The sequence below is a fragment of the Carassius carassius genome, chromosome 14, assembly GCF_963082965.1.
Source record: "Carassius carassius chromosome 14, fCarCar2.1, whole genome shotgun sequence".
Taxonomy (NCBI): Eukaryota; Metazoa; Chordata; class Actinopteri; order Cypriniformes; family Cyprinidae; genus Carassius; species Carassius carassius.
Window position 1 is genome coordinate 8,147,758 of NC_081768.1, and position 17,158 is coordinate 8,164,915.

The following is a 17,158-nucleotide window of genomic DNA, read 5'->3' on the forward strand; positions in this document are numbered from 1 at the left end:
GTGTGACGGTGGTGTGTTATGTTATGCAGGAGGTTCAGGATTGTTTAGAGGACTGGGCCGTCAGTCTTTCCGAGCTCAGCACCATGAAGACGGACCTGTCCCAGTACATCCTCACCGATGATGTCCTCCTCCTGCAGGAGCAAGTGGACCATCTGCACAGCCAGTGGGAAGAGCTCTGCCTCAAAGTAAGACTCACAAATATGTTAAACGAGCAGACATAGCACAGACTTTATGTATTTTATTTCTTAGACGTTTAGATGAACTAGGAGGAATCAGAGCAAATATAAAGCCTACATGAATCATGTGTCCAAACACTGACAGTCGTTAAGCTTACTGATAAACTTTAGTGTGTGAGAAGTTTAACAGTATTTAACAGTAAAAGATATTATTAGCTTTTATTAAAACAATGTATTTAACTAATTTATTAAGCATTAATTTTTTTTTCCTTTTTTCATTCTTTCATTTATTATGTTACTTTTGAGAACGGGTCACACTTCATTTTAAGGTCAAATTTTTGCTATTAAAAAACCATGAACTATGTCTTTTGCCTCCCTTTTACCATCTCGAATGTAGAATATGTTCATGCAGAATGTGCTTTATAAGTACTAATAAACAGTCATTATGTTATTTATAGGCATGCTATGAGCAGCTAGTTAATAGTGAGAATTGGTCCTTATACTAAATTGTAAGGTGTGTTTTGTTATATTTAAACTTTGTAGACAGTTATGTTTTTAGCTACTGCTAAATAAAACTGCATACACAGATGACACGCTCAGAGGAATTCCATCTATTTTAAATACAACATTAGCACACCATAGCTACCCCAAAACACAGATATGTTTGATGTTTTCTCGTCAGTCCTCATTGATTCGGCTGGAGTCATTGTTCCTGTGAAGTTCCTCTAAGTATGTTATTCTGGTGACCAAGTATTGATTTGCTTTCAGAACCTGTGCATCACTCATATTAGGGTCTTGCTGCTGTTTTTAATGAATATGGTGCTGGATCAATCAGCTGGAGTGTCCCGGGGTCATGTTTTGCGGGTCCGGTGTGAGTTTTGAGGAGGGTGGGGGTCTTCGACACAGGAATAAGAGAGCAGATGGTAGAGAGTGAAGGACACAGAGAAAAGACACACAGAAGTGAATAGAAGCAGGAGTCTTTAGCTCTTTGTTTTGGAAATCTCTCCCAGTGTGTGTCTGTCACACACAGGAGTGTGAGTGTGTCTGTGGGGGGTGTGGAGGGGTTGCCTGGTAACAGTAAAGTCCACATGTGGCAGCTGTTGAGTTTTCAGGATTTTAAAACTTTCTAGTGACAAGGTTCATAAAGATGTTTTGGCTAGAGATCTTTAAACACATTTATGGGTTCTTTGTAACAAAATTGGATTATACCCTGCCTGCCCATTAACTTGAAAAGATAACAGAATTGGTTTTATTTTCCCCATTATGAGCCTGTGTGTATATTATGAGTCTCTTTAAATTAAATGTATTAAGTTAAATTCTGAGTTCACATAAACTGAGACTAATTTTATTAATTGATTGTGTTCAGGTGTCACAAAAACATAACTATATCATACTGTAAGATATATATATATATATTTACATTGTAATTCCATGTATTCTCAGTGTTGATTCATTACATTTAATGCAGTAACAATTGCTGTAATACACAGTTTTTAAAATCAGTATCAAGGCAGTACAACAATATTTCCATAATTAATACAATTCATTTATTATTTGTATTTATTTATTTTTATTATTTTTTAATTTACAAAGTTGTGGTCCTCCGATTTTGGTTGTATTCTTAATTGACAAAATGCAAAAAAAAAAGAAAGAAAGAAAGAAAAATTATTATGTTTTTCTTTTGATTTTAGTGAGAAATATGGTCTGCACATCTTTTTGACAGGTTTAGTGAGATTCCCTGTCTGTGTGAGCTGCACTGCTGTCATATCTCTTATGTATTTTATGTCTCTCTCTCTCTCTCTCTGTGTAGGTGTCACTTCGTAAGCAGGAGATTGCTGATCGACTGAATGCCTGGATCATTTTCAATGAGAAGAATCGGGAGCTGTGTGAATGGCTGACACAGATGGAAAACAAGGTGGCACACAGTGCTGAGCTGAGCATTGAGGAAATGGTGGAGAAACTCAAGAAGGTGAGACAAAGCTTCGATAACCACCTCAGATTCTGTACATTTATTTGCTTTCAATTCCTTGCTATAGGTCCTGTTTCACCTAATGTTGTAAGCAAACAAACAACAAGAGTATGACTCAAAATATTAATCATTACTTTCTTCGCCCACTTACACTCAAATATTGACTCTTTTTAGGACTGTATGGAGGAGATCAACCTCTTTAGTGAAAATAAGACACATCTGAAACAGCTGGGAGAACAACTCATCACTGCTAGCAACAAGACCAAAGAAACAGAAATCAATGACAAGATCAAGGACATCAACGACCGCTGGCAGCATCTGTTTGATCACATCGAGGCCAGGTAAGACCATAGAGTGATCCTGAGCATGGTCATGCTGAAATACGCCAAATCAGATGCAGTACATAACACTCCTTTATTATAAATACTACTAGAATGTGTCCATATAACTTTGGTGCACAAGTAACTTGACAACTTTGGCTTTTTAAAAGTGTTTGGGTCATGGGATATGAACTGCTTTCAAAGTACATCGTAAAGCACAATGATGTTAATCTGACATTGATCCAATTAATCTCAGTCACACTTTATTTAACAGACAGGAAGTGCAGTTTGTCACATTCAATGTAGCATAAACATTAGCTCCCCAAGTCAGAAACTGCAAGAGAGAGAGAGACTGAAATGTAGACAATCACGTGGCGTCAGTCTAGATGGGCGGTATCAGGGTGGATGAAGCGTATGGAGGAGGTTGGTTTGTCCTGCTCTTCGTTTGATTGACAGCTCTTTGATTAGACAGATGGTGGCTGTAGCTTCATGATACATTGTTGGCCAGCTTGTTGACTTCTTGTCTCCAAGTCTGCCTTTATTTTCTGCATTTTCTCCAGTCTTCAGTTCTGGTTCTCTGGGATCATTATAAAGTACATTCAATGCATCTGTATTTATTTTTTGTTAAGAAACATTAAAAGAAACATTATTTTCTTATCAAAAGGCACATTTCAATCATTTAAAGACCTTTGGTGTAGTGGAAATTTCCATGGATTTTGAAAGTTCTTCTTGGAACCAATCGATGTCAGTGAAGAACTTCAGAATTCAAAATACAGCTGGAACATTGTGACAGTAAGCGGATCAGCTGGTGGTTTGTCATTTAATGTAATTGTGTTGCTTAAACAAGCCTCTTAAGAGGGAGGGTTTTGAGGTTATAAGGGGAAGAAGGTTTGCAAAAAGGCGGACAGAAAAATTATGCCTTCCTACAAACATTTCTATCATAGTTCCCAGCCAAGCAGATTCCTGAATGTCTATAAGCAGTTTGAATGTTAACTCTGGCTCTGTGCCACTAATGTCAAGGTTTTAGAGCTAACACTGGCTGTGCAGGTGCATGTAGACACTAAAAGTAGCTTTGTGGATCAGTAGGTAACCAGGCACGAGATCTGCCTGTTTGTCGGCGCTCACCTTGAGCTGGAGCTTTACTCCTGTCAATATTCCTTCCCATCAATCACTGACTCCATGAGCACAAGTTTAACCAAAACACATGCAGTCAACAGGGTTGTTATAAAAAAAAAAACACCTTCGTATTATACATGATCACCCTGTCAGAGATAACGATCCAACTGACTGTCCATTATATGTACTATTTGTTGAATTATTCCTTTAAATTCACTGTCAAAAGAGTGATATAGTACTGGGTCGAGCCTGTGTCGATAATGCTGTTGAAGTCATTTGTTTTCTCTGTGTCTGAGGTCAAAGTTCATAAGCATGACTCCAGCATGCCTGGGCCTGTCTCAGCTGGTCGCTGTTTTCATTGTCATTATAAAGTGTTTAGAGATTATTTTTAATCTGTATTTAGACCATCTGAAGAGATATGTTGATATACTGTATACATTACCATTTGTAATATTTACAAAGTTTGGGATCACTAAGATTGATAATATTCCAATATATGTGAAAAAATGCTGTTCTTTTGAACTTTCTATTCATCCTGATAAACTTTCAACACTGATATTAATAATGAGGAATTTTCTTAAGCACCAAATCAGCATATTAGATTGATTTCTGAAGGATCTTGTGACACTGAAGACAGGACTAATGGCTGCTGAAATTTTGGCTTTGGCCAACACAAGAATAAATTACAGTTATATTATATTAAAATATAAATTATTTTTTGATAAGAAGAAATTATTTTAAATTGTAATAATCTACAATCTTACTGTTTTATCTTTAACTTATAAATACAGCTTTGGTGAGCATAAGAGACCTCTTTTAAAACCATTAGAAATGTACTGCCCCAAAACTTTTGAATGGAAGTTTATGTGTATATATTTGTGTGTCACTCACACAAACTTGCAAATGGGAGTGTGCGATTGAGACAAGATTACAGAAGTTGACACAAACACGTCCGACTCTTTTGTCAGCTAAAATCACAGCAGAGTTCACCCTCACAGCATCTGCACACGTGGCAGATGCTGTCTGCTAGCGTGGGCCTTTGTGTCCACTCGCTGTCCAATAAGTCTTCTTTCTACACTTATTGTGTCCCTCGGCCAATCAGCATCAAAGCACTGTCCTTCTGCTCTTCTGCTATTTGCTAAATGATGGCAGCCATTGTATTATTGAACTCTTGGTATCTTACAAAACCCTGCTCACTATTGCTGGACAAAGGACCAATGTGGGACAGATGAAAACACCCCCTCTGAACACACTCGTAAGATTCCTATTCAGGAAAGTTCATTAAAAGTTTCTACTCCCTGTTCTAAGGACTCTTTTGTGGGTGTTTGTATGAGGAAATCTTTTTCCAGTTGCCACTCAGAAGTTTAGACACCTGTAGCTGTAAGTGTTTGTATGGCCGTAAGCTTATTTTAGGGTGTGTGACAGCATTTCCTGTTTGTGTGTGTGCATTTTGTTTTTGTCTCCTCACAAATAAGACTCCACGTTTTGACAATCTTTATACACCATGACTATCGTCCTGAATGGATATTGAACACTGACTAACCGTGAAGTGGGACGATTGAATTAAACCCTTCAGAGAGCTGAAGTGTGCTCTGAATCTTCCCAACAACCGTGAATTACTCTCTTCTAAAGACTGAAAGAATTTGACAAGCAGCTCTGCCTATGTGAGGCCCACCAAAGTGGTTCCCTGTGGCCCAGATATATCTTTATTTAGCTCATTTAGCTAAAGTGCTTGAAATTAAAGGGATACTCCACCCAAAAAAATAAATAATAAAATAAATCATTTTTTTAATGAAGTTTTAACGTGTTTCTACTAGGTGGTTGCTAGTTTAGCTAGAGTGTTATGTGTTGAAGATGTTTCTTCAGTATGTTTTGTTTCTATGTGTTCTTTTAAGTTGCATTGATCATTAGTGAAGTTCCCCCACTTGTTGCTTAGAGAAATGGCACAGTGTTCTTCTGGGATTAATAATCTGTTCAGGATAGGTTTGGATTTAATTAGTTTTGGCCCATGGATGCTATCTTACACCACAGAAGACTACAACACATGCAGAAGTCCCTGTTTGAACTCTTATGAACTCACACAAAGACAAACATACAATACACATATTCTTTTGATGTATTTTTACACTGTTTTCTTAACTGTGGTTAGGCAAGAATCTCACATGAGAAAGAAAATTACTTTCAAAAGTACATGATGCTGTCTAACCTGTCTAACCTGCTCGCTAGTTTTGCACATTCAGGCTCGCACTGTACATCCATAATGCCACATATAACAAACAAATAATGCTAGAGATTTTCTCAGAAATAGCTTAATGTTTCTGGTCCTCTACTTATTTATATTTGTTTGTTTGTTTTTTTATCTGGTTTCAATTGGTTAATTAATACAGCCTTAACTACTGAAATTGAGAATGTAATGGATAAGATTAATTCATTTTGTTTAACTTTTGATACATAAATAGGATTTGGTTGCCTTTGTGTGTTACCTACAATATGTGTGAGCTGAAGTTATGCATTACAGTATTGTATGAAAAAGTAACTAAATTGTGTTACTTGGTTACTTTTTATGGAAAGTAATGCTTTACGTTACTTATGCATTCGTTTTTGTCACCTGGGATTGGCTCAATTGTTTATTTTTAATAACAAAAACCCCAAAAGTTCTATTTTTGGCAACTGTAAAGGCCCTTTCACACCAAAAGTGAAATTACTTAGCCTCAGGCTAAAGGAAGTGCCTCTTTGTTTTCTCACTCTCAGTTTCTCTCAACATTGGTGAGAGGACAGATGCGAGTGAATAGAAGGGAAAACAAAGTTACTTGCATTACTTATTTGAAAAAAGTAACTCAGTTATTTTCTTGTAAATTAAATGCGTTACTTTACTAACAGGTAACTTGCATTACATGTAATGCATAACCCCCAACTCTGTCTGCAATAACGCTTGATACATGAAGACAATTTTGCTTTACATTTAATAGTCAGATATGATTTCTGTATCAGATTGTCATGATGAAATGCATAACAGTCTCCACAAGATTCCTGTAACACATCTCTAAAATATACTTGCTAAAGCCAAAAATGCTGTATGTAATATGACAGTCTAATCTTCCTAAATAATTAAAACTACTGGCTGTAGCCTATTTGTAATGCAGTTGAAGAAATTGAAGGGAACATGGAGTATCTTCATCTTCTACATCTCCACTGTAAATGACAAATCTCTTGGCCATTCAGTGAGAGGGAGAGAGAGGGAGAGAGAGGGATTGAATATGAGAGGGGGTCAGGAGGGTGGGAGTATGGAAGCAGATTAGACTCAGTAATAATTCACTCAAAAGACACGATGCACACATGCGTATCCCAGTTCACGTGTACACAATTCACAAAAACCAGTTCACGTTCACAAAATATTGTCATGCATATTTGTCAGATATTTCATGCATGTAAATTGGGATACACGAGTGCATCGTGTTTTTTGCATGCAAAATTATTGAGTCTAATCTGCTTCCATATGGGAGTAATGTATTACGGCAATTCACGGTCTGTGAGACGAGCTCGTGTGAGATCAGCCACAGCCATTAAGACAGACATGCTAACACTAACACGAGAGAGCCATGGAGCCTTGCCAGTCTGCGAGTAAGTGTTTGCTAATTGCACAGACACAGGGCTTTCGTGTATGCATGTTTTGTGAGTGGGGGATGGGCAGTGCTTTTGTCAGTCTGTTTTCTGTGGCTAACAGTAGCTTCAGTGCATGACTGATCAGATTCTGCATTGCATGGAAACACACTTGTTTCTAGGGAGGACGTGCATTCTGGTAATGTGCAGATGGTGCACGTTCTCAATTCTAAACAGATATGCAGCAAAACCAGAATGTGAAGAACATGCTAAATGTATGCATTTGGAAATATGCAATTATACAATTACTAATGCTTTATTTATAGAGTATCTTTATAAATCTGGTCATCTTTTAAGGCTTTGTTTATATTGATGTGATGTAGAGTACAGCTTTCCTTATTCCATTGCACCAAATATTCTGAGTGACTTAATGCATCTGTTATTTTATTTAAGTGTGTTTTCCCTTCATTTTGCATGTGATAAATGCAAATAATGCTTGTGTTTGTCGTTGTAATTATAAACCCTCCGATAGGCACAGCAAATGCTTCAATGCATTGCTGTCACGTGCAGTTGAGTTGTTGTGTGATGTCACTTCTTCCACATCAGCACTCCGGTTTGTTTTGGTCGGACCTCCATTTGAAATGTCACATGACTGTGAAGGAATGCCCCCATCCTCTTAGTCACATGACGTCACTCTTAGAGTTGCCTGAAAGCAATCTACATGCTCAGATATTTCTAACACTGAGTGTAAAGATTGTGGCAGAAGGACAAGACGTGGGTCACTGCACACTCTAATAAAAAGCCCTTTGTCCTTAATTGTGTCTTTGTAAACCTCAGCTGGCAGGCTAGATATAGGAATGACACTAGGTCAAGAAATGTTTGCATTTTATGTGAACTGTTCCTTATGCAACACACAGAACAAAACTCATTGCAAGGATCCATTTCTATATCAATATCTTCTAGGTTTCTATAGTAAAAATCCCATTCATTGTTTCCATAGGAATTTTTCTAACGATAACTCTAAAGACAGACAAACTGTGTATCATATTAACATTTCAGGTTTTTTTAACTACAGAAATTGCACTTTTTTTAAACCCCTATTGGGCAAATTAATTGGAAAACGGGAGGAAAGGAAAGGACACAAAAAAAGTGGACAGACACTGTTGCACTCTATAGAAGAAATGATGACTGTGACTGACTAACGTTTTACAGGAAAGTAAATGTCCAACCAATCAAAATGCTGTTAAGTGATACACACAAAAGTTGTGATACACAAAAGACTCGAGCTCAAGTCCCAGCTTAAGATCTTTTCCCAATTATTTTCCTGTCTCCCCTCTTACTGCTCCCTGTCTCCACACTGTTCTATTGAATACCAGCAAAAAAAAAGTATTGAAAGACTGACTGATTATATTTCAGGGTGAGGAAGCTGAAGGAGACGCTGGTGACAATGCAGCAGCTGGATAAGAACATGAGTAATCTCCGTACCTGGCTTTCCCGCATTGAGGGTGAACTGGCTAAACCCATCATTTACAGCATCTGCCACTGTGATGAGATACAGCGCAAACTAGCAGAGCATCAGGTAACAGGTGCATTCATTAACAAAACCACAATAACTAATGCATATGTTTAAAGTGCACAATGCATTTTGAGGTAGATTTCTCTAAGCACCAATGCTTTATAGGGTGAGATGTCTTTGCAATGTCATCTTTCTTAGATGACTGATAGTTTGATATATTTTGGTATAGGCCTTCGTTAGTCCTAAGGCTTATCCATACAAAGAATGCTCAAGCTCTTTAAAGAATATGAACAATTATGGAAACTTTACAGTTATCATTATAGTTTCTTTCCTTGGTCTGAGCAGGCCTTTAGAGTGTGATATTGTTGTTCTCCACTAGGACTTGCAGAGAGACATCGAACAGCATACAGAGGGTGTGGCGTCAGTTTTGACCCTGTGTGATGTTTTGCTGCATGATGCGGACGCTTGTGGCAGTGATGGAGAGAACGACTCCATTCAGCAGACTACGCTCAGTCTGGACCGGCGCTGGAGGAACATATGTGCCATGTCTATGGAGAGGAGAATGAGGTCAATACAAACACTCAAATCAGCATGTTTGGTTTCATAATGTCACACATTTGTTTTTGTTTTTCTCTAACCACTGTGCTCAATACTGTCCCCTGCAGGATCGAGGAGACATGGCGTCTGTGGTGCAAGTTCCTGGATGACTACTCACGCTTTGAAGAGTGGCTGAACACGGCAGAACGTACAGCAGCCAACCCTGCCACAAAAGATGTACTCTACACCTGTGCTAAAGAGGAACTCAAAAAGTTTGAGGTCTGAATCGGTTTAAGGGTTTTTTTTCCGTCATAGTAGCCTATTCATCATCTGAGTAATAGTATCAGAACTCTCATACAGATTCAAATTAAAACTGAAATACACTCTTAAGAAAGTTTTCGCCGAGACACCAAATAAAATGATTTTTTTGTTCCCCAAAGAGCATTACAGTTTTTTAAAGAACTGTTTTTCTTAGTGTAAAGAACATTTTAATAACCTAAAAAACCTTTTTTTCAAGTATAAAGAACCTTTTGTGCAATGGAGAGGTTCCATAGATGTTTAAAGTTCTTCATGGAACTATAAATTACAATAAATAACCTGTTTTTAAGAGTGTAGTGGCTTTCAAATCTGTGATTGTCTAGACGTAATATTTTGGACTATTAACACTGTTTTTAAACATTCTCGCATGCAGGCGTTCCAGCGCCAGGTTCATGAGCGCCTGACACAGCTGGAGCTGGTGAACAAACAATACCGACGTCTGGCACGAGAGAACCGGACAGACGGTGCCAGTAAGCTGAAGTTGATGGTGCATGAGGGAAACCAGCGCTGGGATACGTTACAGAAGAGAGTGGCCACTGTGCTCCGCAGGTTAAAGGTCAGAACTGAGACATACTTTTTTTTAAGACATATATATATATATATATATATTTATATTTATATATTTATATATATATATATGTGTGTGTGTGTGTGTTTGTGTGTGTGTGTGTGTTTGTGTTTATTTATTTATTTTCTTTTAGTCAGTAAGGAGACAATATAATATATATGTGTGCGTGCGTGTGTGTGTGTGTGTGTGTGTGTGTGCGCGTGTGCGTGTGTGTGTGTGTTTATTTATTTTCTTTTAGTCAGTAAGGAGACAATAAATTGATCAAAAGTGACAATACAACATTTGTAATGTTACAAATGATTTCTATTTCAAATAAATGCTGTTTTATTTTTATTTTTTTACTTTATATTCATTAAAGAATCCTGAAAATATGTATGAAAGTTTAAATTAAAATATCAAGCACAACTGTTTATATCAATAAGAAATGTTTCTTGAGCAGCAAATTAACATATTATAATGATTCCTGTCGACCATGTGAGACTGAAGACTGTAAGTTTAGCTTTGCTATCACATAAATAAATATAAAGTAGAAAATAGTTAATAATATTTCACAGCATTACAGTTTTACTGTGTTTTAATGTGTTTTTAATCAAATACAAGCAGACTTGATGAGCATAAGAGACTTCTTTTAAAACATAAAAAATATTACCAACCCCATAGTTTTGAACAGTACTTTTTATTCTACATTAAATTCTCAAATGCTGTCTGGTTTGGAAATGGCACCTAATAAACCTGTGAAAATGTTAAAATTAATTGCATCTCTGACCTTCATTTTTTTGTTTCCATGACAGCAAAGTGTACCTTTTTTGTGCAAACCTCAGTTTTCTAAAATGTTTCTGAACTCTAAATGCTTCTCCTCTGTGCAGCACTTCACATCTCAACGTGAAGACTTTGAAGGAACACGGGAGGGGATTCTGGTCTGGCTGACTGAAATGGACCTTCAGCTCACCAATGTGGAGCATTTTTCAGAGAGCGATATCCATGAAAAGATGCATCAACTTAATGTATGGTACACTCTGATTTTATGTAAAAAAGTCTGGTTAGAGACTTCAGAATGGAAAATAATTTGTGATTTGACTTGCAGGCATTTCAGCAGGAGATCACTCTAAACACAAATAAGATTGATGCTCTGATTGTATTTGGAGAGAACCTGATCCAGAAGAGTGCTCCGCTGGACGCCGTACTCATTGAAGATGAACTAGAGGAGCTGCACTCATACTGCCAGGAAGTATTTGGCAGAGTCGCCCGATTCCACCACCGTCTTATCAGCAGACGCCCAGTCAGTTTGAAAAAACTCATTTTACAAACACTGAACAATACTCTCATGGCTGAGTACTGACTTTAACCCTTCCTTCCTTTTTCTTCTCATAGGTGCGTGAGGAGGATCGAGAGTTCTCCGACAGGGACACAGATCGGCAGGGCTCTGTTGATTTCGGTGGGGTGTGGGAGAGGCAGGAGGAAGAGGAGGCTGCGATGAGTTCTGATGTTTCACTAACAGTACGCCAGGCCGTGTCCCAGCTGATACCACCTGCTCTAGAGCGCTCAGGGCGTGAGACCCCCGTCAGTGTGGATTCAATCCCACTGGAGTGGGACCACACCGTAGATGTGGGTGGATCCTCATCTCCAGAGGATGACGAGGAGTTTTACAGCGCCCTATCAGGTAACTCTTTAAAGACTGGTCTCTGCAGCTCTATCTAGATCTGTCTATCTGTTTTTAAGCCGCTCTGTTAGTGTTTCTAGATCTCTGTTTTTGCTATATGTTGCACTATTAAGGTCTGTCTAGATTTCTTTGTCTCTTACATGACACTGTTATGCCCAGATAGTTAAGAGTCTAACTCTGTTATCTGTAATCTGCCGCTCTGTTGATCTCTTTATCTGTTATCTACTGCTCTTTTAGGTACGAGTGTCAAGCTCTTTTTGCTGCTTGTTTAAAGAGAATCCAGATGTCTGTCTGTTATTGGATTATCTATTTGAGTGTTTAAGATGTCCTTGTCTTACTATCCAGTGCTGTATTAGTGTATATCTGTAATGATGTAGCTAGATCTCTTTATCTATTATATTAGTAATTAGTTTTTTTTTTTTTTTAACAAAAATAATATTGTATTACTTTAAATTATCTGGATGTCTCTTAAATGACCGCTTTTTGTGGGGTCTGTTTATTTGTCGTTGGGTTTTTTAGTTTAAAGCAATTGTTTAAAAAAATTGCTGAGGTCAGTATTATAATAATATATTGATTTCTTTACAAAAATATATATATACATATATTTCTGCAATATTTATTTCCACAACTTTCTGTCAACTATGTTACTAACAGTACAACCACCTGCAACTAAGAAATTGCTGATATAGTTATAAAAATTTAAAAAAAAAAAATTAAAAAAGCACAACACCAAATGGTGTAAATCTGACAAACAATTACAGAGAAATGGACAAAAACACACTGAATTACAGTAAAAGTGCAATTTTTCAGTATAGGAAAAATGAAATAGTATTTTCTTGAAAAACTCCAGTCATTTTTATTTTTAACTTTAAAATGCTGTTTTAATGATGTTACACTGATGAAGAAACCTCTTTTTGTTGATAAAGCATGTTGTTTTTGCATTTTTCATTGTTGTGAAATGTACCCCAATTATCGAATGATCCATATGATGAATTAGATTGTTGTATCTAGAGCTGTTTTTCAATGCTCTAGTTGTGTACGTAGTGCTGTACATCTTGTTTTCTGCCTCCCTGTTATACTGTTCCTAGATCTCTGTCTGTATGTTAAATTACTCTCTATTAGTCTAGATTATTCTGTCTCTAGATCACTGTCTGTCTGCCACTCTTCTGTTGCAGATGTAGAAGTCACTGAGAGCTCTCAGTCATTTATTAAAGCTACATCTAAAGCTCTGAAGGCTGTGTCCGGTAGGCATCAGCCTGCTGCATCCTGTCAGCACTGTCACTGCACATTACATGCGTGTTTTAGCATATGTTTCCTTCATTCATCTCTAAATATAATAGACATTTTATGCCTTGTTCTCACAGCCTGACAGCCTAACAACTTCCTCTCTCAAGCAGCTGCCCATGTTCTTGAAATCCCATGATGCTTGTTTTTATGTTTGCCAAGAATCTTCTCCTGCATGTGTTGCAGTACATGTTCAAACAGATGTTTTTCATAATGCACGTCAGTTTTATTTATTCTTTTTTTGTTTTCTGTAGCATGTTGTTCAACTGAGTGATGACTTAGTGCATGCTTGTTTTAAGTGATATAAGGAGTTAAAATATCTCCCTCTGTCTCTCGTTTAGGGGTAAGGTCAGCGGTGGAGCCGTGGCACTCTCCTGATGTGCCAGACAGGAAGCGAGTGAACAGAGAGATCATACGCAGTCTCACATCTTCACCCACTGACACCAGCGCCCAGTACCACCCACAGGCCTATGTGAGTCCTCACACATGCATCACACTCACTAAACACACATTAGCATTGGCGCACACATATAAACACATATTGTGTTGTATTTGCTCTTTCTCTCCAGGATAAACTCATGTCTGAGTGTGCTGGCAGTATAGACAGTATAAAGCGAGTGAAACTGATTCTGAACGAGGAAGAACAACTGGATGATCATGGTTTGACGGCGCTCTCTGCAGCTGATAAGACAGGTATTGCTATTTGTAATACCTTTACAGGAATGGCCATACACGAGTTGAGTTTCAGTGATATCTGACCTTTGCCCTCTGATCTGTGGTGTCAGGTGTGATCGAGCGATGGGAGCTCCTGCAGGTGCAGACGTACAGCGTGCCACAGGATCTTCAGCAGTGGCACAAACTCACCTCTGACCTCACTGATGTCATGGCATGGCTGGACACTGTGATGCCTGAGCTAGAGAAGCTTCAAACTCTAGAGCCAAAAATCACCATCAGAGACATGGAGAGCAATATCCACAAACTAAAGGTACTCACTTACAGAGACATTTAGAGAGTGATAGAATTGGATACAAAGTTAATAAAACATTTTTATAAATAATTTCTATATTTTAAATATACACTGCCGATCAAAAGTTTGGGATGGGTACTATTTTCAATGCTTTTAAAATTAGTTTCTTCTGCTCATCAAGGCTGCATTTATTTGATCAAAAATACAGGAAAAAAAACTGCAATATTGTGAAATATTATTGCAATTTTAAATGTGAATATATATTGTAAAATATAATTTATTCCTGTGAAGCAAAACTGATTTAAAAAAAAGTATCACAAGGTTCCAAAAAAATATGAAGCAACACAACTGTTTCCAACATTGATAATAAATCAGCATATTAGATTAGTCATGTGACACTGAAGACTGGAGTAGTGATGATGAAAATACAGTCTTGCGTCACAGGAATAAATAATTTTTTTAAAGTATATTAGAAAACAGTTAATTTAAATTGTAATATTTTTTCAAATACATGCAGCCTTAGTGAGCAGAATAGACTTCTTAAAAATCTTACTAACAGCACTGTACTGTATATACTTTATACTTCTATAATGATTTCATTTTTTTCGAATAAATGTTCTTTTGAACTTTGGTGAACGAACATTTGAATGGTAGTGTGTATTATTTAGGCATATACTTTATAGGTTCATTTTCTCATTTTGTTTTTTATAAGGACATGCAGAAGACTTTTAACAGCTACAAATCAGTGATGATTGGTGTTAATCTCAGTGGGCGGGGCTTCCAACATGGAGACAGCGCTGAACTACACGAACTGCATGAGAATCTGGAGTCAGCCAATCAGAAATGGGCACATGCCTGTGCAGCCCTGGACAGCTGGGAACACCGACTGCATCAAGCACTCATGGAGTGTCAGGTGAGCAAAAACAAGCTCGAAAAGTGACCCTGTTCCCAGAGTTAAGACACTATATCAAAGTACCATGAGTGTTTTTTGTTTTGTTTTGCATCTGCAGCACAAGATGCTTTTAGTAAGCTCATGTCTCTGTACCTTCACACGTTTGCACTTGTTACTTTTTGTGTTGGTTAGATTTTATTTCAAGATACAAAACCATAAAACCACAAAGCTGTTTTTTTTTTAGTTGTTTGTTGAAAAAGGGTACACGTTGTTCTTAAAGCTACAACATACCGTGACAGACTTGTATCAAATGCAATTAAAATGTAATTATCATTTAATTAAAAAAAGGCAGCTATTATTATCTGCTATTTTTCCTGTAACTTCCTTAAGGGCTTTTGTAAAGATGATATAGTGAAGCCTAAACCAAACACACAAGCACCATGTAATGAAGACCATCTGTTTATTCCATTTTCTTTCTCACAGGAGTTTCACGAGACTCTTCACTCTCTGCTGCTGTGGTTAGCTAAAGCAGAAAGCCAGCGCTACATGGTCAACATCCATGACCAAAACACAGACCTCAACATCCTGCAAGAGCATCGAGACACGCTCAAGGTAGAATAGTATGCTTGTGTGCTGTTATGTACAATATATATTAATGCCCCCACAAAAATGTGATAATTCTGGGACAGAATTTCTTCATATTTTTTTATATATGGGCTGTTATCTGTCCATAACAGGCTGTTCAGCAGGACTTACAGTCTCGTGAGAGGGAGGTGCACTGCCTGCAGGAGATCTCCTCACAGATCCTGCTACAGGACCAGGGAGAAGACACCCTGGAGGCCAAAGAGAAGGTTCATGTCATCAGCAACAAGTTACGACTGCTGATCAGACAAATTGCACACGATCTGCACACGCTGCAAAGCAGATTGGTACGTTTCATTCAGTTTCACACACACAAGCACAAGCTTTCTCTGCAGGCCAGACAGGTTTCACTCTCACACACTGATGTTTTGGTCTTTTATGTTCTATTGCAGGACTCAGCTGGTCCAAATGTGGGCAGGACAGCATCAACACAACAGCAGGTACAGAAACACTCTCTGCAGACTGGAAATTACAAAGATCTGACTTCATAATATACATTTTGTCATCAAATGCTGCTCTTGGGGAGATTGGTTTTGAAAGTAACAGTGAATGAGGGTTTTCTAAGAATCTCTAGTCTGTATTTATCATGATTACTTGATGGTAACAAACACTGAGAAATTTTTCTGATCTCTCTAGGAAGCCGCAGAAGCTCAGGCTGTTACTCGGGGATCTCCTGCAAGTGTCAGGTACACACTGATAGTGTTACTATGCATCTGTGTTCAGTTGTGAGATTTTGCGATCTTGTATGACACTACTGAAGTTGATTTATTCTAGTACGCTTCTCACATCCTCTAGTTCTTCTCACTTTCACACATCTGCTCCACTTTCACCTCTTGAAAGATTCAATATTTTCACCTTCACAAGCCACAGAGTTAAGAAATTACTTATATTGAATTATGCATAGTTGATAAATAACATGATGATCTTTTTTTTTTTTTAAAGCAACATCCTCATTTTAGGTTAAAGGTTCAAAAGTTGGGGCTCAGTAAGTTAATTAAAGATTAACACTTAATCACCAAAGATGTCTTAAATTGATCAAAAGTTATAGTAAAGACATTAATAATGTTACAAAATATTTTTTTATAAAAAAAAAAAAGTTTTCACCAAAGATCCTCCATTTCCAATTTCCACAAAAATATAAAGTTTGGGGTTGGTAGGTTTTTATAATAAAAAAAATAATAATAAAAAAATCTGTTATTTTCATCAAAGCTACATTTATCTGATCAAAGATACAGTAAAAAAAAATTATAATAATGTTAAATATTATTACAATTACAAATATTTGTGTACTGTTGTGATATATTTTAAAACTTTATTTCTGTGACGGCAAAATTGAATTTTCACCAGTTATTTTCAGTGTCACATGATCTTTCAAAAAGAATTGTATATAATTTAGTGGTCAAGAAATATTTATTATTAATAATAAATATATATATATATTTTTTAATAATAAACGTTGTTATATTTATTAATGTAAATAAAAAATTGTTGGCTTCTTTAATCAATAAATAGGTAAAAAAAATGTACTTAGTCACTTTTAAATAACATTTTAAGCATCCTTACTGAATGTTTATTTGAAAAAATATTACTAAA

At 37.0% G+C, this 17,158-nt stretch overlaps 1 protein-coding gene across 3 annotated transcripts in view; it reads left to right on the plus strand.

Moving 5' to 3' along the window:
* The window catches only part of syne2b (spectrin repeat containing, nuclear envelope 2b), a 91,909-nt gene that overhangs the window by 73,227 nt on the left and 1,524 nt on the right, over positions 1-17,158 (plus strand). For all 3 annotated transcript variants that reach the window (XM_059565875.1, XM_059565874.1, XM_059565873.1), the window contains 19 exons: positions 30-185; positions 1,987-2,145; positions 2,320-2,486; positions 8,598-8,760; positions 9,077-9,264; positions 9,363-9,513; positions 9,926-10,108; positions 10,987-11,124; positions 11,205-11,399; positions 11,492-11,780; positions 12,956-13,024; positions 13,406-13,536; positions 13,634-13,757; positions 13,850-14,049; positions 14,744-14,944; positions 15,407-15,535; positions 15,661-15,852; positions 15,958-16,005; positions 16,202-16,251. In XM_059565875.1, the coding sequence (XP_059421858.1) occupies positions 30-185; positions 1,987-2,145; positions 2,320-2,486; positions 8,598-8,760; positions 9,077-9,264; positions 9,363-9,513; positions 9,926-10,108; positions 10,987-11,124; positions 11,205-11,399; positions 11,492-11,780; positions 12,956-13,024; positions 13,406-13,536; positions 13,634-13,757; positions 13,850-14,049; positions 14,744-14,944; positions 15,407-15,535; positions 15,661-15,852; positions 15,958-16,005; positions 16,202-16,251 (2,933 nt within the window). The remainder of the gene's footprint in view (positions 1-29; positions 186-1,986; positions 2,146-2,319; positions 2,487-8,597; positions 8,761-9,076; positions 9,265-9,362; positions 9,514-9,925; positions 10,109-10,986; positions 11,125-11,204; positions 11,400-11,491; positions 11,781-12,955; positions 13,025-13,405; positions 13,537-13,633; positions 13,758-13,849; positions 14,050-14,743; positions 14,945-15,406; positions 15,536-15,660; positions 15,853-15,957; positions 16,006-16,201; positions 16,252-17,158) is intronic.